The following is a 20,025-nucleotide window of genomic DNA, read 5'->3' as shown; positions in this document are numbered from 1 at the left end:
GGCACAAGGAGAAGGGGACGACAGAGGACAAGATGGTTGGACAGTGTTCTTGAAGCTACCAGCATGAGTTTGACCAAACTGTGGGAGGCAGTGGAAGACAGGAGTGCCTGGCGTGCTCTGGTCCAGGGGGTCACGAAGAGTCGGACACGACTAAACAGCAGCAGCAACAACAGGTGCTGAAATCCCAAGGGAGCAGAAAAGACTATGTATGCGACCACAGCTGCACGGATGTTATTGGTCCAGAGATGGAAAGAGGATAAAGTCCCTACCAGAGAAGAATGGCAAACCAAGTTGATGTAGTTATAGATAGGTAGCCGTGTTGGTCTGCCATAGTCAAAACAAAATAAAAAAAATCCTTCCAGTAGCACCTTAAAGACCAACTAAGTTAGTTCTAGGTATGAGCTTTCGTGTGCATGCACACTTCTTCAGATACACTGAAACAGAAGTCACCAGACTCTGTTTCAGTGTATCTGAAGAAGTGTGCATGCACACGAAAGCTCATACCTAGAACTAACTTAGTTGGTCTTCAAGTTGATGTATTATGCCGAAATGGTTAAAATGACCGGAAGAATCAGAAATCAGGAAGACCAAAACTTTAATAAGGAATGGGAAAGATTTATAACTCATCTTAAAGACCATTGTAAACAGTTAAAATTGTTAGTAGGAGTGGAATATAGCTTGTAGTTTACTGGTGAATTTTGGGCAAAATGGAGAGGTAAAAGATTTGGATTATTATAAAAGATGCAGGTGGAAATGATTAACCATAGGACCCACAAAGGGGAGGAGAGACACCTTGGAATCTTGTTGTTATGTTGTATGTTGGATATGTGACTGTTAAATTTTAATCTGAAAAACCGAATACCGTATTTTTCGCCCTATATGACGCACCGGCCCATAGGGCGCACCTAGGTTTTTTTTTGGGGGGGGAATAAAGAAAAAAATTATCCCCCCCCAGGGTTTTGGGCTGCAGGTTGCAGGCTCCCAAGGCTTGCCGACATCTGCCCAAAGCCCATGGTGCGCTGCCTCAGGTTCTGCAGCTCCCGCTCCCTGCGCGGCTTCTTCAGTGGGGAGCTCCCCGACGGCACGTCCTCGCCTCATTGCGCAGCGGCACCCCGCTTCCTGGGGCAGCAGGGCGGAGAGGGAGCTGTTGCCGGTATCCCCCGTTGAGCAGCCGCAGCTGGGCTTCGGGATGCAGGCTGCTATACGCAAGCCTATACTCCCGCCGGGCTCCCAAGGGTTTGCGGATAGCTGTCTGAAGCCTGGAGAGCGAGAGGGGTCAGTGCGCACTGACGCCTCTTGCTCTCCAGGCTTCAGCGAAAGCCTGCATTCACCCCATAGGACGCACACACATTTCCCCTTCATTTTTGGAGGGGAACAAGTGCGTCCTATGGGGCGAAAAATACAGGAAATTTTTTTTATAAAAAATACTGTAAGTGTCACAGTGGCCTACCAGGTGGGAAGCTCACAATCGGGGCATGAGAACAGCAACTCTCTCCACGCCTGCAGTTCCAAGCCACTGGTATTCAGAGATTTGTAAGTTGCTTTGGGTTGCCTTGGGCATGATAAAGTGACTAACAAATTTAGTAAATAATAATAGTATACAGGCGGCTCCCCACTTATGTGGGAGTTACGTTCCTGGGCCCCCATGCGCATAAGGGAACCGGGGCGATTTAAGAGGCATCAGAAATACCTTTTTCTTTTTTACTATACCTTTTTTGTCTCTGAATTGCCAGAAAAGGGCAGGAAACAGCGCATCCAAGCCAGCTTAATGCAGCTTTCCGCCTGACAGCTATTGAACGGGGAGTGAGGCAGCAGTGAGAGCTCCCATGCGCCATTTTGGAACCCATAAGTGTTTTTTTTTCCTTTTAAGCCTTTAAAATCTTTAATTCTGGACTTTTGACTCACTGATAGCCTCTTCAAGCTCTGGGGAGGGTCTGCTCACAAGCCATGAGGACTTCCCAGATTTCTCCCATTACTCCTAGGCTTGAATTTATTTATTTACTTCCTGGCACCACGCATATATGCGGTCGTGCACTAGTTGGATCATGTGCAAGTGGGCAGATGCTTGTCTTGCTTCTGACATTGGAAGGAGAGCCTAACGCCTTGTAGGAACAGCAGAACAAACTGACAACACTCCAGTGCTTAACTAGGGACTGTCTCGTCTTTCCAGGAGAGCCCAGGGCAAACATGTAGGATGTCACAATCGAATATACCTCAAATATGTCTCCTATTCCAGGTTGTCTTTGAAGGTGTAGCTCACCTGCTCATAGCTGTCAACCGTCCCTTATTTGGCGGGAAAGTCCCTTATCCCAGCGCTGTGTGGCCCGCTGCTGTCCCTTATTGATGATGTCCCTTAAATTTCCCGGGTTTCAAAGAAAGAAGCTCCTCTCCCTCCCTCCCTGCCGGCCAGGGAGGAGGGAGGCTCCAACTGTGTTGCTTGGCTGTGTTGCTCACCCAATAAGGAGTCTAAGAACGACTGGGGGTTGGAGCTTGCATGCCTTGTGCCGATCAAATCGGCCGCGTTGCCTGGGGACTCGCCTTTGCTCAGCGCTTCCCAGCGGAGAGGTGATGGTGGTTTTCCTTGCTGCATCCCCTTTGCCGGGTTGCTGCGCTGTGGGAACCACCGCTTGAGGCTTCGTTTGGCTGCTGGCTGGGCTTTCTGCCTTTGGCTCGGAGGGGCTCAGAAGTTGAACATACCTGTGCTCTGAAAATCCCTTATTTTGGCTACTGATCCCTTATTTCCGAGGCTGCTGGTCCCTTATTTTCAAATCTGTAGGTTGACAGCTATGCACCTGCTGGGTCCTTGCAATGATGAACTCATCTCTGTCTACCTCCCGAAATCCGTTTGTATATTTCCATGTGGCAAAGCTGCTGGAGCTCAGCTGTGGGGGCCTTCTGAGGTTCCCTTGGCGATCAACTGAAAACCACTCAGCAATCTACAAACGGATCCCAATCTATCTACGGGCCTTACAAGATGCTGGTCCTGTGAAGGAAAGGGCTTGCGCAGAGGCAGCATGGTCAAGTCAACCGACTTTATTCATTCCTTCAGCCAAAGATGGCAGCAATACAATTTGATTATACAAAACATGCGACTGCGGTTTACACCAGAAGCACAAAAGCCATGCAGAACACAGCACCACATCGTTGTACAATCTCCATAGTATTTTACTACTGTATGCAATCTCTTTGACGTTCAGTTTAAGGAATCTGATTTCAGATTCTGCTAGAGTAAATGCAGCATGCGTAGTAATAATAATAATGATGATAATTTATTAATTATACCCCGCCCATTTGGCTATGTTTCCCCAGCCACATTTTATCATTTGCCAAGTCAGCGATTCAGCAACTCCCCAGTAAATACAAAAAGATATAAAACAGGACGTTTTAAAATTTTGCATACATATTTTTCTAGACTCCCCCCCCCCCCACACACACACACCTTGCACCAGCAAATAAACACTTGGCAATGAAGCTCAGGGTGAATTCAGATTGAGAAGAGGACAGCCATTGTTTTAACTAAGGGGTGGGGAATCTCAGGCTCAGAGGCCAGATACGGCCCCCCAAGTCTTTCTGTCCGGCCCTGAAGACTATTCTCAAGCCACACCAGACCTGCTAGGCAGCCTCAACTGTTTTTAGCTAGCTGTAATGTATCCTTGAACTCTGAAGAACCTCTTGCTTGGAGGGCTGTGTGTGTGTGTGTGTGTGTGTGTGTGTTTGTACACTAGCACCACCCACCTTTGTCATGCAGCCCCTGGAAGGTTGCCCCCCTCAAAAATGTGGCCCTCAGGCCGAAAAAAATGTCCCACCCCTTGTCATCCCCCCTCAGCCATTTGCTAAAGAGAGAAAAAGATTCTCCCCAGTTATGCTGTTTCTCTCAGGGAGTTTAAACATACAAATATTCCCTTGCTGTATGCTTCGATCTTCAGGAGAAATGCAGTTTGGTTTCTAAACTTGTGGTGATGACAGAGAGAAACAATTCTGAAGACTTTAAAGAAAGGGTGAAAAAGCAACAACAGAGGTTCTTTTCATAGAAGAGCCATTGAAATTAATGAATCTACATTCAGTGCTTGCTAAAAGCATGTTTGTTTAGGCAAGCCTGCCCAGACATGTAGGACACGTACATGTGTTTTAATTTGCGGGTATTTTTTTGCCCAATTTTAATTACTTTTGAAGGATTTAAGTTGTTGTTTAACAGTCAAACCCTCTTCACAGGGAATGCTGGGAATTGTAGTTTTGCGAGAGGGAAAAAGGGGTGTGTGTGTCTCTCTCTCTCAATACCTCTCAGCACCCTTGACAGACAACAGTTCCCAGAATTCTTTGGGACTGTTTATAGAGGTGTCTTGGTGCTTCAACTGTGTGCTTTGAACGTGAGCTACATAGAATTAGCTATGAAGCATCTCCAGCAGGCCCTGTGGGAGAGGCCACAACTGAGGTGGGGGAACCTTTGGGAGGGAAGAAGAAGCTGAAATCCTGAGCACTGACAGAAGGTCAAAGTGATGGGATCATATAATCTGAGGGTTGTCTTTTTGGGTGAAAGGGGTCTCTTTTGCCAGCTTTTATTGTGAATGAACCAGCTGTTGGCCCCATGCTAAGCCGAACCTTCCCAGGGACAGGAAATGAGAACTAAGCGTTGCATAAGTCGGTGTCGCAGCAAGTGCGTTCGTAGGACATGTTGAAGGCGTTTTCCCTCCGCTCGGTCTTGTTGCAGAGCTCGGCGTATTTGCCGCAGCCATAGCGCTTGAAGAGGAATAATTCGCCTGGTGGGAGAGGAACGAGATGTGTGTTAGTTTAACTCCTTCCCTGTACCCAGGGTGAGTCACACCACATAGCAGATAACCCTGAAAATCTAGGTGTTTGGGGCACAGAGCCACAGAGCACCACACCATACGTTTAAAGCACTACGGTGTCACTTTAAACAATCACGGAGTTCTGGGAGCTGGGGTTGAAATGCAGGAATCTCAGCTAAAGCATCCATGACAGATGGACATCCAACTTCTGCTTCCCCAAGGAAGGAGAGCCCAACACCTCCCTAGGGAGTCCATTCTGCTGTTGAATGGTTCATCCGGTCCACTTCCCTGTGGGGAGGAGTTGCGGTAGACTGCGTGGCCACCAACTCCCCTCCGGGGGCGGGCGACTTAGTCCCCCTCTGGGGGATCCCGGCCACATCAGAACCCGGCCAGCCAATCCGCTGGCCAGGGGGCGTGGCCAGGACCATTTAAACAGAGGCACGAGCCAGAGGGCTTCCTCTTTGGTTCGCTTCCTCAATCACCTGCCCTCCCTAATTTCCAGGTTTTAGGCACTGGCCTTGCTATGGACCTCGCTTGGTCGCCGTTGAGGGGCCTGGTAGGAATTTTCCCACTTGGCAAATTGGCACTGGCCATTTGGTTTTCGCCTACCTTGTAGCAATCGTCACAGCTTTGTTAGGGTTGTTAGGCATTGTTTGACCTTGTGGTGGGGGAGGGGAGGTGTGGCCATCACCTGCCCCTACATGCTTAAGGATATTCCATTAAAGGAATCCGGGGGTGTTGATCTTGTCCGAAGCCCGGGTCAGGGGCTAGGGCCATGGCACAACCCCGACGGGAACACCAGGGGGAGCTCGAGTTGGTATGCATCCACAGGGCTCCCCCCTCCCAGTGGTTTATCCTTACCAGACTTCCTGTGCATCGGGCAAGAGTCAGATATAATCCGGTTCATTCAATGCCTAAGCCAATACCGCTCACATTCTGTAATCAATAAAGTTGTGGCCAAAATTTGCCCAGTAACATTAACCTAATATCTGTGTCCTTGTGTGTGTTATTTCTCAACGAGGGGGTGGCTTCGGGGTCTTGACGCGCAATTACTGCCAGGATGAATCTCCCTTCTTGTAACCTGAAGCCCTGGGTTCGAGTCCTGCCCTCCACAGCTGGAGATAAGGCAAATGAATAGGCAGCAAGCACAAGGAGGAACAGGAGCAGGGCCAGGAAACACTGGGGGTCAGCAGGGGATCCCTTTCTGTGGGGCGAGCGCTTTTTCAGGTGCCTGTTGATACCAACACCTCACACTGTTCCCCAAAGGCACTAGCTCTCTCACTGCACAACTGATGGAGATTTTACAGCACTAGCGGATTTCCAGTAATTGTTCTTACCAGCATAAACTTTGGTTGTCTCACAGAACTGCCCTTCGTCTGCTTTGCAAGGTTCGTCAGTATCCAGACAGACCTTGCCAAGTTTGTACTTGCAAACTCTGCACACGAGACCTTCAGCTGCAGGAGAGAAGCAGAAAGACCGGCATGGTTTTAATCAGAAATTATAAACGGGCCACAAAAGTGCTTTAAAAAACAACAGCCAAAAACTGCATGCCAACTTTCTTCCTCAGTGCTTGATGGTGCCCATGGTTTCCCCCACCACATTTTATCCTTTGCAGTGTGTGGTAGGTCAGACTGAGAGAGAGTGATGGGCCAAAGGCCCCTTCATGTGAGCTTCATGTTTTGGTGGAGATTTGAAACCAGCTTCCTGCAGACCTGTTCTGACAATCTAACCACTATACCACACTCCCCATTTGTAGCAGATGTCAAAGCAAAACTGTTTTGTAAGAATGTATGAATCAGCCTATTTCCATTCCAGATTAGTTTCACATGCATTCAGACTGTTCCATCCTGTTGTTCTATGGATCATACATACATATGAAGAGAGAGAGAGAGAGAGAGAGAGAGAGAGAGAGAGAGAGAGAGAGAGAGAAACCAGGGGACATATTTACATAGGAACATGGGAAGTATACAGTGAGAGTGTTATAGGTTGGCCTAAACCCAAGGAATTAACAAATGGTAGGATTTTGATTGTTTGGGATATGAATGAAAATACAAGCTGCATAATTGGGCCAGACAAGGAATCCTTTGGCCTGGGGAGATCAATGTTGCCAAGGTGACGGGGCGTATGTTTGAGGTGACAGGGAAAGTGTGTCTTTAGCAAGGTGTGCTGGGAAGATGAAGAAGAAAGCACAAAGGGAGAGATCCATCTTGGGCAGGTTGGCTGAAGGCTGGCTGGGAGAGATGCCTTGGATTCCAGCACTGCACTGCTGGGGGGGGGGGGCAGGCCTCTCTTGAGATGACCATGCTGTAAGATCCAGACTCCCACCATGTGGACTGAAGGTGTAAAGCGGTGAATAAATCATATTTCTTAAAGCTACACCAGTCTTTGCTGCATCCTTGATTCTCTGAAAGAGCACAGGCCCTGGGGAAGGGTCAAGACCCCTGGAATCCCGTGCACAGCTTGGCAGAGATTGCGGTGGCCTGTAACACACATACTCTCTCTCTCTCTCTCTCTCTCTCTCTCTCTCTCTCTCTCTCTCTTTCTCTCTCTGTGTGTGTGTCTCTCTCTGTGTGTGTGTGTGTATGTGTGTCCCATTGCATTTAAATTATGCACAATTTAGTGAGCACTTTCCGCTAAAATACAGATCTGTATCTTTTTCTATAGGTTTTCCCTTAAAACACACACTTGCCTGTAAAATACATATAAGCTGCCATATTTCAAAATCAGGACACCCAAAGGTTTGGTGTGTTGTTATTTTTACAAAAATGTGAAAAAAACCAAGATTTTTCAATTGATTTGTCTAAGATCTAGGACAAGGCGCCTTTTGGAAATCCCCCCTGGATGTCAATTCCGCCTCTGAAATCCCAGCAATGTCCGGGAAAATCTGTATGCATGGCAGCCCTACCTAAGAGGCATCCGTTACAAGCCAAGACAAAATACATTCAAAGAGGACTTTTTTTCTGAATGTAAATACCCACATTGATGCCAAAAAGAGCCGGGGGACACTGTTCATCATTACCTACGCTCAGAACACCCTTATGTTTTTTTTAAAATGAATATTTATTAGCATTTTCAAAAAAGAACAACACATATAACAACAAAGACAAAAACAAACAAACACAAAAACACAAAAATCCAAATTTAAAAATAAAAACAATTAAAAACACCTAAAAGTTCAAATACTTATTTTCTTTTAACTTGTTTCTCAGACCTCCTCACACCTCCCCTTCTTATATTCCAATTTAAATTATTGGCTCAGCAAATCCTTAATTTACTTCTCCATTTTAACTTAATTTAATTTATTCTAACATATTGTTATTTTATTTTTCTTCTTTCTTCCATTTCCTCAATTTATATTTACAAACCTTATTTTCATTTAATTTAGCCATTAAAAAAAGGATCAATTTTAACTTAACCAAATTTACACATCAATATTTATACCTCATTATTTTTTCTTAAACATTTTAAACATTTTTCCTAAAGTCGACCAAAATTTCCCTTCCACGTTCAGAACACCCTTATGAGATGCATCCTGCCAAAGCAGTTTGTGAAATCTTGTATACCAGCAGCAAATCCAAAAGTCCTTTGGTCCAAGTCACTGTAAGGCAGGTTCCTGTTTATCTGTATTCCTATGCAGTCGTACCTTGGATCCCGGGTGCCTTGCAACTTGAACGTTTTGGCTCCTGAATGCCGCAAAGTGAGTGTTCCGGTTTGCGAACGTTCTTTGGAACGTCCGACGGAGCTTCTGCGGCTTCTGATTGGCTGCAGGAGCTTCCAATCATAAGCCACGCTTTGGTTTCCAAACGTTTTGGAAGTCGAACTTCTGGAACGGATTCCATTCGACCTCCGAGGTACGACTGTATATCTATAGGGTGGTATTTGCCCCCTGGTCCTGGGGTCCCCTAGTCAGGGGCGTCTTGCCCATAGAGCTGCCTTTCTCAACCTGTGGGTCCCCAGATGTTGTTGAACTACAACTCCCATCACCCCTAAGTAGCAAGGCCAGAGCTCAGGGATGATGGGAGTTGTAGTCCAACAACATCTGGGGACCCACAGGTTGAGAACCGCTGCCATAGAGGCAAGTGGCATGGGACGCCAGGGCACCAAGTTCTGGAGGGTGCCAGGGAAGAGCCGGAGGCTGGATGCAGTGCCTCCTAGCATTAGTTCGTGCCCTCGCCCATCTCTGCCATGCCGCACCCAGAGCCCCCGCTGGAGGAGCCGCCCTTCAGCCGCTGCCCGCCTCCTCCAGCCCCGCAAAGCTGCCAGCAGTGCCGTAAAAAGGTTGCCAACTCTGGGAAATGGGGGGGGGGCGGAGGGATCTTTGTACCACGGCACAAGATATACTTAAGACGGCCCTGCCCCCAGTCCTGCATTAGTCACTTATGGCCTCCAAACCATCCTAAATATCTTTGCAGAAGCTTACAAAAAGCTTGGCCTATCGCTCAACATCCAAAAAACCAAAGTGCTGCACCAACAAGTACAAAATAACCCCTCTGCTGCGCCACAAATCCAACTCAACGGTGTAACGTTGAAAAATATTGATCACTTCTCCTACCTAGGCAGTTATCTTTCCACAAGGGCCAACACTGATGCCAAAATCCAGCACCGCCTGAGCTCTGCAAGCGGCTTTCTCCCGGTTGAAGTGCAGAGTGTTTGAGGACCGGGACATTCGCAGGGAAACCAAAATGCTTGTTTACAATGCTATTGTACTACCAACCTTACTGTATGCTTGTGAAACATGGACCACTTATAAATGCCAAATCCCCGAAAAATTCCATCAACAGTGTCTCCGAAAATTTTTACATATCACTTGGGAAGACAGGAGAACTAATATCAGTGTACTGTAAGAAGCAAAGATCACCAGTGTTGAAGCAATGATTCTTCAACATCAACTTCATTGGACTAGTCATGTTGTGTGGATGCCTGATTATCGTCTTCCAAAGCAACTACTGTATTCCGAACTTAAAAGTGGAAAGCGTAATGCTGGTGGTCAACAAAAGAGGTTTAAAGACTGTCTGAAGGCAAATCTAAAAAAATGTAGTATAAACACTGACAACTGGGAAACACTTGCCTGCGAGCGCTCCAGTTGGAGAACAGCCTTTACCAAAGGTGTTGTGGGCTTTGAAGACACTCAAACTCAGGATGCAAGGGAGAAATGTGCTAGGAGGAAGGCACGCTTGGCAAACTCCCACCCAGAAACCAATATCCCCATTGTGGAAGGACGTGTGGATCCAGAATTGGCCTCCACAGTCACTTGCGGACTCATCGTTAAAACCGTGTTTATGGAAGACAATCTTACTCGGCTATGAGTGATCGCCAAAGAAGTCACTTGTGTCTTACAAAAAATGTTTTCTAAAGGAATCCGCCCCCGCCCCCCAGATTCTTGCTTGTGAGGGTGTGTGAACACGTGGCCGTGATCCTTATTTACATGCTTTGAATATTCTTTCACAATGTTATTAAAAGCACTCCTGAAACTGCTTGAGGCGCTGGAGTGGCATTCATGTGGACCTCATTGTGCAGAGATTGTGCCATCTCTGTCTAGTGTTAGAAGTTCTTTTGGTTTCTGCAACATCCCACAATCTTCCATGGAGATTAAAAAACCTGGATGATGCCCTGGGAATGGAATGCATTTTTCTCTCTCTCGCTGAGTTAATTCCTGCCCACTTCAGGAGTCCTATCAAGCTCTGGCTCAGGCAACGAGCAGCAATAAGTGTTGAATAAGTATAGCAAGCTTGAGGGTTGAATTTATCTTTCTTTTCTTTAAAGCTTGAGGTAGCCAACTTCCCCCCAATGAATAAAGATTTGAAACCCTTAATGCAGCTGCGTCACTAAGCCCACAAAGGTACGAGCGCAGGTTTCCTCAAACTGGTGCCTTCCTGTCCCAAAACTGGGATGTTCGTCTTCCCTTCCATGCTCCCATGTGAGTTGCGTGACTTGCGCAAGATTAAGGGCCCCCCAAGAGCCATCAGTCAAATCTTTATTACAGTCACAGACCCAGCATAAGTAGGGTGGGGTACAATCATTTAAAATCTATAAAGCATTTTTGGAAATCTAAAGTTATTAAAAAAGAAGGTACAGTGGTACCTCGGGTTACAGAGGCTTCAGGTTACAGACTCTGCTAACCCAGAAATAGTACCTGAGGTTAAGAACTTTGCTCCAGGATGAGAACAGAAATCGCGCAGCGGCGGCACAACAGCAGCAGTGGGAGGCCCCATTAGCTAAAGTGGTACCTCAGGTTAAGAACGGTTTCAGGTTAAGAACAAACCTCCGGAATGAATTAGGTTTTAAACCCGAGGCACCACTGTATATATAAAAGACTGTAAGAAGCTAAAAGAAGGGTTAGGAGTATTAAATGGATAAGGAAGAGCATAAAAGGTTAGTATATAAAAGACTATGACTATCAATTTACAAAGAAATGTACAAAGCACTCTGATATGTAAAGGGTCGTGGACGACTCAGGGGTTGCGGCGCTCATCTCGCTTTATTGGCTGAGGGAGCCGGCGTACAGCTTCCAGGTCATGTGCCCAGCATGTGGCGAACCAGAGCAGTGCACAGAAACGCTGTTTACCTTCCTACTGGAGTGGTACCTATTTATCTACTTGCACTTTGTGCTTTCGAACTGCTAGGTTGGCAGGAGCTGGGACTGAACAACGGGAGCTCACCCTGTTGCGGGGATTCGAACAACGGACCTTCTGATTGGCAAGCCCTAGGCTCTGTGGTTTAACCCACAGCGCCACCCACATCTGATATGAGTGCTCATTAAATCTAGTTTGTGGCGCAGGTCATCATGTGACGAATTTTGAGCACTGCTATGCAGAACTTAGCAACACTGTTTGTTGCAGGAGGGTTGGTATCTGAAAGCAGCAGGGAGATATAGAATTGTCCTGTGCGCCCTGAGTACTTATGGAATAGTGGGGAGATGAGGCTAATACAGATGTCTCTATAATATAAGCGCTGGAGAATCACATGCTCTGTTATTTCTGTTTGTCCCAAGTAAGGAATCTTCCTATATCGACCTTCCATGAGAGCTGAGGGGAGGGTGTGGCAACGTGCCAGGGTAAAGGCCCTCCGGAGCTTAGGGACTTTGAATTTAGTTAGGTATGCCATGAGGGAGGCAGAATACCTGATGGATTCATTGGCAATAAAAGTTGGGGCCCTGGCTAGATGCAATTGGCACTCTGTTTTAAAGTCAGTTTTTCTGAACTCCAAAAAGAGGGGGAAACACAAGAGGATGACAGTATGCTAAGTTCTACAAAACAAAATGAGTGAACGGCAAGGCATGGCTTGTTCTGCAAACACCCATTGTGGAAGCAGCCTTGGGATCAGGTGCCAAATCCCTTCCCTGTTTCACCCTCTCCCACTTAATCATTTGCATGCAGTCGCAGCACTGTATTTCTTTGCGACTGCGATATTGGACCCCGCCACCCACAGCAATCTCTCGAGGCAACAATACGCGAGGGCAGCAAGCAGCCACGCACACAATTAAAAACCACAATTAGGAATCCACAGAGATAAAATCAGGGGACCAGCCAATTGGAGAAAAGAGGAAATCTAAAATTATGGAAGGTCCTTAGATGTTAACTTTAAAACCAACTAAAAGAGACTGGTTATCTAAAATGAAGGAATGCTTCCATATTGCCGAACTAACAGGGAGGATAAGAGGAGATATGGTACAAAAAGTGAATAAGGAGTGGGCTATCTTTAAGGACTACATCAAAATTTACGTGGAAAAAGTAGAATTTCTGACAGATATTGAGTGAATCCAGAAAATGATTAGAGTTAAAGGAGAGTAAAGTCAAGATAGAAGAAGAGATTAAAGAAATAATGAAATGCGTTTAAGCTAGTTGGAAAAATAAAGTAGCTTAACAAGAATGGCTGGAAGTCAAGTCACTTGCCGGGTGTTCGTGTGGGGTAGGCGTGTAGGTATGTTGATATGTACAGTATAGGTAAGTATTATATAGAGTAATGTAGGTATGTTTTATGTTATGAAAATAAGGTAGTGTGTTATGTATTGTGTAAATCTATATGTATGTGTGTTATACAGTGGTGCCCCGCAAGACGAATGCCTCGCAAGATGAAAAATTCGCTAGACGAAAGGGTTTTCCGTTTTTCGAGGTGCTTCGCAAAATGAATTTCCCTATGGGCTTGCTTCGCAAGACGAAAACGTCTTGCGATTTCTTGAGAGTTTTCCCCCTTCCCCCCCTTTTTCTAAGCTGCTAAGCCACTAATAGCCGCTAAGCCGCTAATAGCCGCTAATAGCGCTAATCCGCTAATGGCCGTGCTTTGCAAGACGAAAAAACCGCTAGACGAAGAGACTCGCGGAACGAATTATTTTCGTCTTGCGAGGCACCACTGTATGTTAATAAAAATTTGAAAAAAGAAAAAAGATGTCAATTTTAAAAGCAAGCTCTGGGGACCAAAAGATAGCAGAAGTGGCACTAGGCCAACTGGTCCAGAGGTTGGATTTCCAACAATTTGGGAATCCCCACACCAGGGGATGTCAGCCTCTCAGTCCTCGCTTGCCTTGTTTCAGAAGCCGGGAAGGTTACCCAGAGAAGAGCCTCATCAGAAAATCTTAATCAGCAGGCAAGTTCAAATGGGGAAATCTAAGCTTCTTTTCGCTGGTAGAAGCTTCTTGCGAAACCTGAAACGATTCAGGGTGGAGGGAATACCTCCCAGATGGATGGCAGCCAGGCTTCTGTTGTAAACAGATTTCTGTGCCAAGGAATGCTGGAACGGGAACAAGAATGGGTGGCAGATGATCTCCGTCGAGGCTGCCAAGGTGCCTTTCGTAATCCAGGGAACACCCAGAATGTAAAGTGGGCAGCATTATATTGTGCATTCAAGGTGGTATCTGGGTGGTTACACATGACCCCACTTTCCATTCTGTTTGCGCCTACGAAAGTTTTGGGGCAGGCACACTGCTTCCTTTTTTCCAGCCAAGTGCACCTCCTGTAATTTCTTGCAGGAACCCTGTAACTTTTTATAGCACAAATGTTCTGGTTTATTTTGTTTCCCCTGCTTTAGTTGCGCTATAAGGCAAGAGTGCCCCTTCAGACAGCAATATAGACCAGGGACACTATATATTATTATTTTTTATAATTTTAAATGGTTTGAATCTGTTTTTAATAATGTGTAACATTGTGTTTTAATATTAATGTAGTGTTTAACTTGTTTAATATTAATGTTGTGTTTAACTTGTTGTAATCCACCCTGGGCCTTAGGGTGAAGGGCGGATAATAAATTGTAACAACTGCTACTACTACTACAGCACATTTAAAGCAATGTGGCACACCACCCAAAGCTTTGAGCAGTGTGAGATTCAGGGTTTTAAGGCATGCTTAACAGAGCCTGCGTTTCCTATTGGAAATGATGCACAGCGGAGATCGTGGTGTCTTTATGATATATGGGTTATTAAAGGTAAAGGTAAAGGTACCCCTGCCCATACGGGCCAGTCTTGACAGACTCTGGGGTTGTGCGCCCATCTCACTTAAGAGGCCGGGGGCCAGCACTGTCCGGAGACACTTCCGGGTCACGTGGCCAGCGTGACAAGCTGCATCTGGCGAGCCAGAGCCGCACACGGAAACGCCGTTTACCTTCCCGCTGGTAAGCGGTCCCTATTTATCTACTTGCACCCGGAGGTGCTTTCGAACTGCTAAGTTGGCAGGCGCTGGGACCGAGCAGCGGGAGTGCACTCCGCCGCAGGGATTCGAACCGCCGACCTTTCGATCGGCAAGTCCTAGGCACTGAGGCTTTAACCCACAGCGCCACCTGCGTCCCATATGGGTTATTACACACATATATAAACTAAGCCGACAATGGAAGGGTTTCACAGCATTACCACAAGAGGTTCTTGTTTCTCCCATAGCTGCGGCTTAGAATTCAAACAGACATCAGCCGTAGCTCTGCCTGCTGCTCATCTGCCTCTAAGATCTGTGGATTTGTCTGTTGAGGGAGGGAGGGGCCCCATTCATTTGCCATCCCAGACAGAATCCCTTGATCCTTTGATCTTCATAATGGTCCATCCCCAAGCTATCACCTCATGAGGAAGTTAAACTTGCTTAATTCGCTTTTAATGCTTGCTGATTCCTGGAGATGAGCATTGTCTAGCCCACAGTTTAATACACCTGAGTCTTACCCCCAGTTTCAACACTCCAAGCATTGCTTGAATTCTAACAGCTACCGGACCCAGAAATTTAGGGTGTTTGGCACCCACAAACTCATAACTCTGTTATGCTTCCCACCCCAAAAAAGAAACTTGGGAACTGTGGTTTACATCTCACAGAGCAATAATCTCCCAGCTGCTCACCTTAAATCAAACCCCAGCGGAGGACATCATGAGAAAATGTCTCCATCTGCCTTTTTCAGATGGTGAAGCACATTGGGAGAAGCTGACTAGCGCCTGAGAAATGTTTGGTAGAAAGAATACACATCCCACCCTCGGCCATCTTACAAGAATAATATAAGCTCAAAACCTCACATGCATCGAAATTCTTAGTTGCCCTGAGAATGGGGCAGAAAAACTGAAGCCTTTTTCACAGGGGAAGAAAACTGTTGCCTCTATAGGATTAGCTTGGGGTGTTCTTGTTGCAAATATTCCTTCCTTTCTCCCTCCCTTCTCCACTTTGTTTTCTCAGCTTGTTTTCTGTCGCTTAGTTTAATTAATTAATTAAAATTAGTTTAATTAAATTCAACCCTTGGTGGTTGAATTTTAGAAATTATGCGCTGGGACCTGATTAGTCCTGCTGATGTGGAGAAGCAAAGACAACCCTAAGTACTATAAAGTAATAGCAAGAAGTGAACTCAAGAGATAACAAGCCATCAAAGTGTTGGTGCTGACTTTTAAAGCCCTAAACGGCCTCGGCCCAGTATATCTGAAGGAGCATCTCCACCCCCATCATTCAGCCCGGACACTGAGGTCCAGCGCCGAGGACCTTCTGGCAGTTCCTTCACTGCGAGAAATGAGGTTACTGGGATCCAGGCAGGGGCCCTTCTTGGTAGTGGCGCCTGCCCTGTGGAACGCCCCCCACCAGACGTCAAAGAGAACAACAACTACCAGACTTTTAGACGACATCTGAAGGCAGCCCTGTTTAGGGAAACTTCTAATGTTTGATTCATTACTGTATTTTAATATTGTGTTGGAAGCTGCCCAGAGTGGCTGGGGAAGCCCAGCCAGATGGGTGGGGTAGAAATAATAAATTATTATTATTACTTCTGTAATTAGAATGATAGAATCTTAGAATTGGAAGGGACCCTGAGGGTCATCTAGACCAACCCCCTGCAATGCAGGAATCTCAGCTAAAGTATCCATGACAGATGGCCATCCTCCCTCTGCTTGAAAACCTCCAAGGAAGGAGAGGCCACCACCTCTCATGGGAGTCTGTTCCATGGCTGAACAGCTCTTCCTGTCAGAATCTTTTTCCTAATTATTATTAGTCAGAATCTCCTCTTTTTTTTTGTACTTGAAGCCATTGCATTTGAAGAGCAGGAGAAAACAAGCATGCTCCCTCTTCCATATGACAGCCAGTAAAATATTTGAAGATATGGCTATCATATCACCTCTCAGGCTAAACATTCCTTCAAGCATTCCTCGTAAGGCTGAGTTTCCAGACCCTTGATTATCTTGGCTGCCCTCTTCTGCACTTAGTGCTTTCTTTTCATCAACAATCTTTTGGATTTCACTTCCTAACTCTCACACATAAATGGTAAAAAGTTTTAGATCTGGTGTGGCAAACCTTTGTCCCTCCAGTTGTTGCTGAACAATGACTCACATCAGCCCCAGCCAGCAGGACCAATAGTCAAAGCTGATGGGTGTTGTAGTACAACAACATTTAGAGGGACAAAGGTTCCAGAACCGCAGGGTTGCCTCCAACTAACTTCCGCTCACACTAGATCCATCGAAATTAAGGAACCCAAAATATGTTCAATGGATCTGCTCTGATTAGGACTAGCATTGGACACAACACATCGAGTTGGAAAGAAATTTTGATGTGATCTACTCCAGCTTTAGCCAGCCAGGTTGGGGCTGATGAGAGCAACATTTGGAGGGCACCAAGTCGGCCAAGGCTGATCTTGTTCAATCCCCCATTGAATTCAAGATCTGCAATGCAGGAATCTTGTGGTTGCAGCACCCCTGGAAGATGGCTTTCCCACCAGCAGGTAACAAAGTGTACAATGTTAGTCCTACTCAGAGCAGACACATTTAAATGAGTGGACACGACTTAGACCTATTGATTTACGTACTCTGAAATAAAAATAGATGGGTACGACCCATTCCTAAATACTTAAATATAGTTATGAATTTGTGGGTGCCAGACCACTATTCTCTCCGGATCAAGTTAGTATTAGAATTTAATTAAGGCTCAGGGTGTTAAAACTGGGTGCTGGATCCATGGGTATTAGGCTAGAATCAGCAAGCTTTCAAAGCAATAATTTAATAACAAGGGGAATTTAATAACCAGGCTAGCTTCCTGGGTTCAGATGATAGCCTAGGGCAGGCATAGGCAAACTCAGCCCTCCAGATGTTTTGGGACTACAGTCCTCATCTTCCCTTACCACTGGTCCTGTTAGCTAGGGATGATGGGAGTTGTAGTCCCAAAACACCTGGAGGGCCAAGTTTGCCTATGCCTGGGGATGACCCATTAACGTAACAAAGGATCCAAAGGGAGCTGGTGTGGGAAGACAAATGAGTGGGGCCCCTCCCTCAACAGATAAAGCCAGACTTCAGAGTAGAGAGATTGGAGTTAGGAGTTACGGGACCAAAGCACAAAGCAGCAGCACAATGTTTGATGTCTGTTTGGATCTAAGGTTGTGCCTATAGGAGAAGCAAAACCCTCTTGGAGTGATTATGCTGGAACCTCTCCATCATAGGTTCAGGTTGTATATATGTGTTAACAAACCTAACGACACCTCCGCTGTGACTCATTCCAAGCAGGAAACACAAACCCTGGGTATGCAAGCCTAGAACCGCTGAAATCTCACACTGCTCACAGATTGGTGTGGCAATGCAGCACCTGAGCTGCTCAGAAAGATGGACCCATCCATTTTCTTACACATTTGCACTAGCTAATTAATAATAATAATAATAATAATTTATCATTTATACCCCACCCATCTGGCTGGGTTTCCCCAGCCACTCTGGGCAGCCCCCGACAGAATTAAAAGCACAATAAAACACCAAACATTAAAAACTCCCCTAAACAGGGCTGCCTTCAGATGTCTTCTTCAGATGGTTGTTTATTTCCTCGATATCTGATGGGAGAGCATTCCACAAGGTGGGTGCCACTACTGAGAAGGCCCTCTGGCTGGCTAAATTCCCATGCAAATGTTTTGCAAAACAACACCCCCAGTTTCCTTTTAAAGCCCGGTACTTACATACTGTGCAGAAGAGCAGAAGAGAAAAGCCCAGGAGAAGACGCTTGTTCATCTTGAGAAATTTCACGAGTGAGAGAGAGAGGAGGAATGTGTGTGTGGCAATGACAAGAAGAATCTAACTTGGACTCTGGAACAAGACTCCTCTTAAAAGGTCTTGAGATGGGAGGTATTAGGGTCAAGAACTGATTTTCATTTGGAGGCAACCAATGGGATGAAGGAATGGGAACAATAGGCACACCTGATACTTAGAGAATGGAAAGGAGGTGTGGTGGCGGCGGGATGGAAATGGAGTTTCAATCCAATTAAAGCACTGTTCCATAATTGATGGACTTAAGAATCTTCAAACACCAGAGCGCAGCAGAAGCTGATCCCGCAAGCATATTTCTCTACATCTTTTCGAAAATATGGAGGAGTAAAGAGACCAGCTAGCCCAATAACTAGGCTTACGCCAGGAAGCAACAGTGAGTCATCATTTCCTAGCACACATAACTTGTGTCTACATAATAACCAAGGCAGAGTCTAAGGGTGGAAGCCAACATGATGCCATGCAGACGCTTTTGGGTTACAATTCTCCAGCATGGTGGTAGTTAAGGATGATGGGAATTGTAGTGCCTTCCATGGAGGGAAGGAATGGGGAGACAGTGGCATTCCAGATGTAAAGTTGCATGATTAGCAACTCTAGAAAGATCAAAAAAAGGAAAGGAAAGCTGATCTGAAATTCTGGGAAAGTGGAGGGGGTGGAAATTGGGGTATGTATGGAAACTTCACGCAACAATGAGTGAAACAAAGCATTGTTTTGAAATAATATCCTGACTGCCAAAGACACAGCTGCAAAATTGCCCAGAGCTACGTTTCGGCAGTAGCTGCTTGTGTTGTGACTGCATTCCTCTCAATTCCAAAAGGACATCTTACAGATGCAGACAGATGCAATTTCAATATAAATATCACTCCGTGAACTGCTTCCCTCTCCTTTCTGTCTCTCACATGCATACCTTAAATCTGTTTATGAAAGTAGTTCTTGCATCACCAATGTATTTGCTAATCTGGAGTCACCTGTTGGCAAAGATGCCATCATTCAGAGTCAGCCAGCCAAATGTTTTGGATCGTGGTGCGTCTTGCAGATGGCTTCCCGGGCAGCAAACCTCTTTGGCTACCTGGAAAAGAGGCCAGATCAACGGTTGGGCATTGAGTGAGAGAACTTAAATCATGGAGCAGGGCCTGTTTGGAACCCATTCACAGTGCTGGAGTGGGATGTTGAATTTCATGGGTACACTGACAGCGGGAAAACTACCGGAAAACATATAGAAAAGCCAAACACAGCAGCAGGTCAGCCTGCCCATGAGGCAGTGCTTGGTGAAGAAGTTTCCTCAGGTGGCAGATAGTTGGTAGGGGCACTAGATTTGGGCACTGAGGTATGTGCCACTGGCTGCCACCTGCTCTTGTTGCCAGCCTCCAATGCCTTTAATGTCCCCTGCTACTGCTTTCTGCTCCTACAAAGCCCCTGCCGTGGTGGTGGGGCATTGGAGAAGGTAGGAGGCACCGCAGGAGATGTGGGGGAACAGGCACCATTTTCTGTTTTGCCTCAAGAGGCAAAATGTCTGGGCCAGCCCTGACGGCCATTTCCAAAGTATACAGAGAGTTTTGGTTTTTCGTGGCGGTTTTCTCCCCTTCCTGCAAGCAACTACAGTGCTACCTCGGGTTAAGAACTTAATTCGTTCTGGAGGTCCGTTCTTAATCTGAAACTGTTCTTAAACTGAAACTGTTCTTAAACTGCGGTACCACTTCAGCTAATGGGGTCTCCCGCTGCTGCTGCACAATTTCCGTTCTCATCCTGAGGTAAAGTTCTTAACCCGAAGTACTACTTCCG

General features: G+C 46.1%; 1 protein-coding gene across 1 annotated transcript; it reads right to left on the bottom strand.

Annotated features, from left to right (window-relative positions):
* Nucleotides 1–3,018: 3,018 nt before the first annotated feature.
* LOC310838086 (lymphocyte antigen 6 complex locus protein G6c-like) lies at nt 3,019–18,290 on the bottom strand. The gene is made up of 3 exons (XM_083725481.1): nt 18,159–18,290; nt 6,125–6,241; nt 3,019–4,757 (listed from the first exon to the last, which is right to left on the bottom strand). The coding sequence occupies exons 1-3, from the start codon at nt 18,208–18,210 to the stop codon at nt 4,624–4,626; spliced, it is 303 nt and encodes a 100-aa protein (XP_083581607.1). The 5' UTR covers nt 18,211–18,290; the 3' UTR covers nt 3,019–4,623.
* Between the last annotated feature and the right edge of the window lie 1,735 nt (nt 18,291–20,025).

The sequence above is a fragment of the Podarcis gaigeae genome (assembly GCF_964106915.1).
Source record: "Podarcis gaigeae genome assembly, chromosome: 2".
In the NCBI taxonomy this organism is placed as follows: Eukaryota; Metazoa; Chordata; class Lepidosauria; order Squamata; family Lacertidae; genus Podarcis; species Podarcis gaigeae.
The sequence above is the reverse complement of the archived record's forward strand: the minus strand, read 5'-3'. Positions and strand labels throughout refer to the sequence as shown.